The 6,267-nt window shown below is 39.7% G+C and overlaps 1 protein-coding gene across 1 annotated transcript in view; it reads left to right on the plus strand.

Moving 5' to 3' along the window:
• LOC114769778 (cohesin subunit SA-1-like) overlaps positions 1–6,267 on the plus strand; it is a 20,047-nt gene extending 13,780 nt beyond the window's left edge. The window contains exons 25-34 of the mRNA XM_028963121.1: positions 1,633–1,772; positions 2,558–2,659; positions 2,833–2,981; positions 3,159–3,287; positions 3,401–3,606; positions 3,847–4,024; positions 4,187–4,300; positions 4,398–4,512; positions 4,803–4,883; positions 4,983–6,267. Coding sequence (XP_028818954.1) covers positions 1,633–1,772; positions 2,558–2,659; positions 2,833–2,981; positions 3,159–3,287; positions 3,401–3,606; positions 3,847–4,024; positions 4,187–4,300; positions 4,398–4,512; positions 4,803–4,883; positions 4,983–5,006 — 1,238 coding nt within the window. The 3' untranslated portion in view covers positions 5,007–6,267. The remainder of the gene's footprint in view (positions 1–1,632; positions 1,773–2,557; positions 2,660–2,832; positions 2,982–3,158; positions 3,288–3,400; positions 3,607–3,846; positions 4,025–4,186; positions 4,301–4,397; positions 4,513–4,802; positions 4,884–4,982) is intronic.

Consider the following 6,267-nt stretch of genomic DNA (forward strand, 5'->3'; position numbering starts at 1 on the left):
CTTGATGAGCGATCTTACCAAGTGACTTGGAAAGGATCCACCTCTACCTCACGTAGACTCTCCACTGATGTCCCTCAAGGCTCGGTGCTAGGTACTCTCCGTTTCCTCACATGGATTATCCTACCACTCCTATGCCAACGACACACAACTCATCTTCTCTTTTCCTCCCTCTGATCTACATGCTGCTTCCAAGATCTCGGCATGTCTAACCGAAATCTCAACTTGGATGGCAGCCCATCACCTCAAACTCAATCCCACCAAAACTGAACTAATATTCATTCCAGCAGATTCTTCACCCCATCAGGATCTTGCTATTTACCTGGACAACTCACAGCTGTCTCCTTCTACAACCGCCCGCAACCTTGGAGTAACAATAGACAACCAACTCTCCTTCTCAACTCACATCAGCAATCTTTCCCGCTCATGTAGATTCCTTCTCTACAATATCAGACGAATCAACCCTTATCTGACAACCCAGGCCACTCAACTACTGGTTCAGTCCTTAGTAATCTCAAAACTGGATTACTGCAACTCCCTTCTAGCTGGTCTACCGCTAAGTACCATCCGACCTCTTCAACTCATACAAAATGCAGCAGCACGACTGATCTTCAACCTTCCAAAATTCTCCCACACCACCCCTCTACTACGTTCCATCCACTGGCTCCCAGTAGCTGCACGCATCAGGTTCAAAATACTGATGCTGGCCTACAAAGCCAAACATGGAGTAGCACCATCCTACCTCACAGCCCTTATTACACCTCGTACTGCACCTCGTTTACTCCGAGCCTCCAGTACTGCTTGCTTGGTTCCCCCATCTCTGATGGTAAAAGGAAGACATTCATCTAGACTCTTCTCCGTCTTGGCCCCTCGGTGGTGGAATGAACAGCTCAGTCACTGAGCACCTTCAAACGACAGCTCAAGACCTTCCTCTTTAAAGAATATTTAGATTAACTTGTAACTTTCTTATTGTCGAACTTTGTGTACAGAATCTACAACAGAGTGAATAAAAAGATTGTATTCGTAGTTGGGATCCTAGTGAACCGGAATTGATCTCTTCATCAATGGTAACTTGAAAGCAGGTTGTAAGTCGCTCTGCATAAGGGTGTCTGCCAAATGCCGTAAATGTAAATGACAAAAAAGTATATACAGTATTGTTCAAAATAATACCAGTGCAATGTAACGAACCAGAATAATCTGAATAATAGCCCAATTGCACAGCCTTAAGAACGTGCATATCATGAATGTTGTCTGAGAATCTACCGCACCTACTGGTAACTTGTTTGCCATGTAGCAATAAAAAAATATACTAAAAACCTGGATTGTTCTGGTTAGTCACATTGCACTGCTATTATTTTGAACAATACTGTAATGCCCACACCTTAAAAGAACTTCAATCATTATGGTCAGAATTGATAACTGTATAGATTGAACCTCTTATGGGCATACCAAAAATATTGATCTGTTTTGCTAACGCCATTAATGAATAGAACATATACACACACACATATAATAAAAAATCTGAACATATAAAACTGTGAGGCAGGGGTTATTAATGTAGTCACAATAGGTGACAACCCTCCCCACAACAGGTTGAAATCAAGGCATCTCTTTTATATTTTTTCTGCTTTTCAGAGGGGGACGAAGAAGATGAGGCAAACAAAATTGAGGCTCTGCACAAGAGGAGGAACCTGCTGGCAGCCTTTAGCAAGCTCATCATCTATGACATTGTCGACATGCCAGCTGCTGCAGACATCTTCAAGCACTACATGAAAGTAAGGGAACTTCAGAGACATTTCTACCTGGCAGATAAAACCATGGGTGATTTGCTGCTGGTTGTTAAAATGCTTTAGCATATTTGTGAGCATGCCTTGTAGTGTTGACCTTCTCATTGCATTTTCTTTTCAAGCATGTCTAACTGAAAAGCATGCAGCGTCTACAGTAACTTGTTTTACTTCATTGTTTGCCTACTTTAAAAGTGAAAGTGATTTGTCACTTGTGATTCATAGCAGCACCGCACACGGTGCACACAGCGAAATGTGTCCTCTGCATTTAACCCATCACTCTTAGTGAGCAGTGGGCAGCCATGACAGGCACCCAAGGAGCAGTGTGTGGGGATGGTGCTTTTGCTCAGTGGTACCTTGGCAGATCGGGATTCAAACTGGCAACCTTATGATTACGGGGCCGCTTCCTTATCCTCTAGGCCACCACTGCCCCACTTGCCTGGATTTGCCTTTTATCATATATTTTTATGAACAGTAATCAGAATATTACATACTCTGTTAATCATGTAAATGATTGTATAATGCACAGTACCTTTTTGTCAATTTACCATTTTGAATAAATGTGATAGTCCCTAAGGTAGCAGCACAATTTATGAGACTTGTTAAAGGAAGGAGGACTTTATGTATGTTTATCAGACATAAAAATCTAAGAAACCATCCTATAATAATGGTATAAGTAAGATTTTAACACAGATTAATGTTTGGGCCAATGTAATGTCCTTCAAGAATGTATATAGCATTTAATTTGCATTTGTTTTTTTTGTTTTTTTCCACAGTATTACAATGATTATGGAGACATCATTAAGGAGACCTTGAGCAAGACCAGACAGACAGACAAAATCCTGTGTGCCAAGACACTCATCCTGAGCTTGCAGAAGGTGAGAAATATGGACACACATCTGGGTCTCTCTGTCTCACGTTCCAGAACCGATTAGTCCTACAGAGGGTCATGGTTCTTGGAGCCCATCCCAGGACTCCCTACTTTTCGGTTTTAATTTATCTTTTTTGCTTGCACGCCCCAAACGTTCAATCAGTTTCCTGTCTCTCACAGCTCTTTAATGAGCTTGTTCAGGATCAGGGGCCCAACCTGGACCGGACCTCCTCCCATGTCAGTGGCATTAAAGAGCTGGCCCGCAGGTTTGCCCTCACCTTTGGACTGGACCAGATTAAAACCAGAGAGGCAGTTGCCACGCTGCACAAGTGAGTCACTTTTTTCACGCCTCAGGAGAAATGAGCTTTTCCATTAAAGCCTTGTCTGGGTATCTTGGGAACACTGAAGGAATATTGGCTCTGCTACAACAGCTCGCTGTTTGTTTGTGTTCCTGGTTTTATGTTCAGCATTCACTTAATTTTTCATCGTTTCTTGAACTCCTGCAGGGATGGAATTGAGTTTGCTTTCAAGTACCAGAACCCGAAGGGACCCGATTTCCCTCCCCCCAACCTAGCATTTCTGGAGGTGCTGTGTGAGTTTTCCTCCAAACTGCTGCGCCAGGATAAGAAGACTGTGTATGTTTATCTTCTCAACTCCAATTTGTTAATTCTATAAAGCAATTTCTAAAGACTGCAAGAAGGAAGCTTGTTTACTTGTAATGCTGAAGGAGTTTACTGCATGCTCATAGGCACTCATACCTGGAGAAGTTCATGACCGAGCAGATGATGGAGCGGAGAGAAGATGTGTGGCTGCCACTTATTGCCTACCGAAACTCTCTTCTCACTGGTGGAGATGATGACCGCATGTCAGTCACAAGTGCCAACAGCAGCAGCAAAGCCAGTTCAGTGAGGAGCAAGAAGGGTCGGCCACCCCTGCACAAGAAACGCCCAGAAGGTGACCCCAGAAGCCTGAACTCCCCTTTTTGATTTATTGTGCATGTTTACTCGTTGTTACTTGTTTGAATGACTTTAAATTTTATACAATTGACAGGCTTATGATTAAAAAAATGATTGATGTAGTAGGAAAACATTTCATTTTGGAAAAATGGAATATCCATTTTTAAATGTTATTATCTGCATGCTTTTAATGCTCCGCTTATTTGTTTTTATTTGTGTGAATCTCATTCCTGCACAGCTGAGGAGGGCATGGAGGGTTCATGGATGATGCGCAATGACACACTCCAAACACCAGGGGCGCTGCAGACACCACAGCTCACTTCCACAGTCCTTCGAGAGAACCCCAGGCAGGCGGCAGATCACGTTCCAGACCAGGATTCCTCGGAGGCTGGCTCAGAACCAGATTACATACACAAGTAGGAACTGGATTCTTTGGGTCACTGACCTTTTTTTATTGATTAAACGCATGTGACATGATCTATTTTAGGCACTCTTAACAGTGTTAAATTTTGGGACCAGAGGAAAATCCAATTGTAATTCCATATTGGCAGCATTTTGATACCTGCTTGCTTTTATAGCCAACAGATGCAGATGTCCTGGCTAGGCCAGCAGAAGGTAGACGAGTCGAACCGTAAGGACCGCAGTGGTATGAACTACATGAAAGCCAGAGGTGGAGGAGTGAGACCTGCAGTGTGAGTAGAGACTGTGACATACTTGATTTATTCTTCCTGAAGATATAGGTCTATGCCAGCACTAATGTTTTGTTTTCTTTTTCCCTCCTCCTTGCAGACGTGGTCTTATGGAAGATGATGCAGAACCCATCTTTGAGGATGTGATGATGTCATCCCGAGGACAGCTAGAAGATATGAATGAAGAGTTTGAAGACACCATGGTCATTGACTTGGTAAACACCACAATTTTTTTATTTTTTTTATTTTATTAGATTCTAAGTATCTAATTATTCTAAGTATTATTCTCTAGTGAGTGGGTCATACTTAAATTACTTAGCTTTTACAAAACAACTGTTTACCTTATACAAAAAAAATACAAAATGTTCTAAATGAGTGCAATCAGTGATGAACTGAAAGATTTAAAGTTATTTATTTATTTATTTTTATCTACTAAAAGCTTTACTATGATATGTGACTTGACCAAAATTTTATATATATTTATATTATTATCCTTCCCTTTTAGCCCCCATCTAGGAATCGGCGAGAGCGAGCAGAACTCAGACCTGATTTCTTTGACTCTGCAGCAATCATAGAGGATGAGTCTGTAAGTTGTTATATGTTCTGGTCGTGTATTTATAGAAATCATTTTAACTGCATGTTAAGTGCAAGCAGTGAATTTTACTTATTTATCTTCTTTTGCCAGGGATTTGGTATGCAGATGTTCTGAGGAATAACCACACAAGAACATTTGAAACTGGGATCTACTTTGTAATTAAGTGATTTTACCATCTCAAGTTGAACAAGGCAAGCTGAGATCAAGCTTATGGACTTCAAGCTTATGAGGTCTCATCACAAATTACACTATTTTTTATGTCTCCTTTGCCCAAAACACAAATTTTATGTTTTGTATTTTTTCCAAAAATGATTATTGTTGTGGGCCAGAAGTTATTCATTAAATGTGCCTAATTAAGTGACTGAGTAATTCTTTACATATTGAATGCATTGACCACACCAGATCATAAAAAAAAAATACAGCCAGTTGTGTGCATTTAAAAAAAAAAAAAAAAAAAAACATTTTAAAAGCCAACCTATTACAAACATGTCTCTGGTGCATACTTTTTAAAATTGCAGTATTCAGAGCGCTAGATTCACTTAAACACTGGATTTTGTTGATCTTAAAGGTCAAAATCATGGAGAAAATCTGCCATCTACACATCATATAAATGTCTGTCTGTTTTTTTTTTTTTTTTTTTTTTTTTTTTTTTAAGACATGGGTTTAAAGATGGCCTGGTCTTGAGGCCACACAGCATGCCTGTGAATGTTTTAAGCGATAGCTCTGTAAGATTTGCAATCTTTGCCTACTCAACACAAAAGTGGGGGATTTATCATCCATAGTCCCCTCATATGTAAAAATGCACTGTGTTTAAAACAATAACTGTAATATTAGAAAAGTTGAATTTAATAGCACACTGAAGGATTTTTCATCTTCTATTTGCCTTCGCGCCAATTGTGTGTTACCCTTCCCATAAGATTTGTTTCAGTATATTGTTTTTAAGGGATCACGAGATTGTGCAAGGTGTTCCCTTTTGACTTTTTTTTTTTTTTTTTTTTTTGTATTGCATGTACAGTAATCTGAGAGGGGCGACCATGGGACCTGTGAGTTCTGATGTATGAAAAAGATTGAGGGTTTTGTTATCACTGTATATTTGAAAGTTGTAGGAATGTTTTAGTTTTTGAAGGTGAAATGCATTTTAATACTTGATTGTGAAAGGGAATTTTTTTTTTCTTTAAATAAACCAAGTTTCAGACCAGATTTAAGTTCCTGTATAAAATACAATGGCTGTACAAGGCACCGTTGTGTTGAATAAGTGTCAGACCTTAAACTGATTTGTGTGTGTAAACTTGTATGTTTCCTCACAAAAACTTCCAGATATGCAGTGTGCATTTTAAATTTTTGTAAGAATATTTGAATAAAGTTATTTAAAATA

The sequence above is a fragment of the Denticeps clupeoides genome, chromosome 2 (assembly GCF_900700375.1).
Source record: "Denticeps clupeoides chromosome 2, fDenClu1.1, whole genome shotgun sequence".
NCBI lineage: Eukaryota > Metazoa > Chordata > Actinopteri > Clupeiformes > Denticipitidae > Denticeps > Denticeps clupeoides.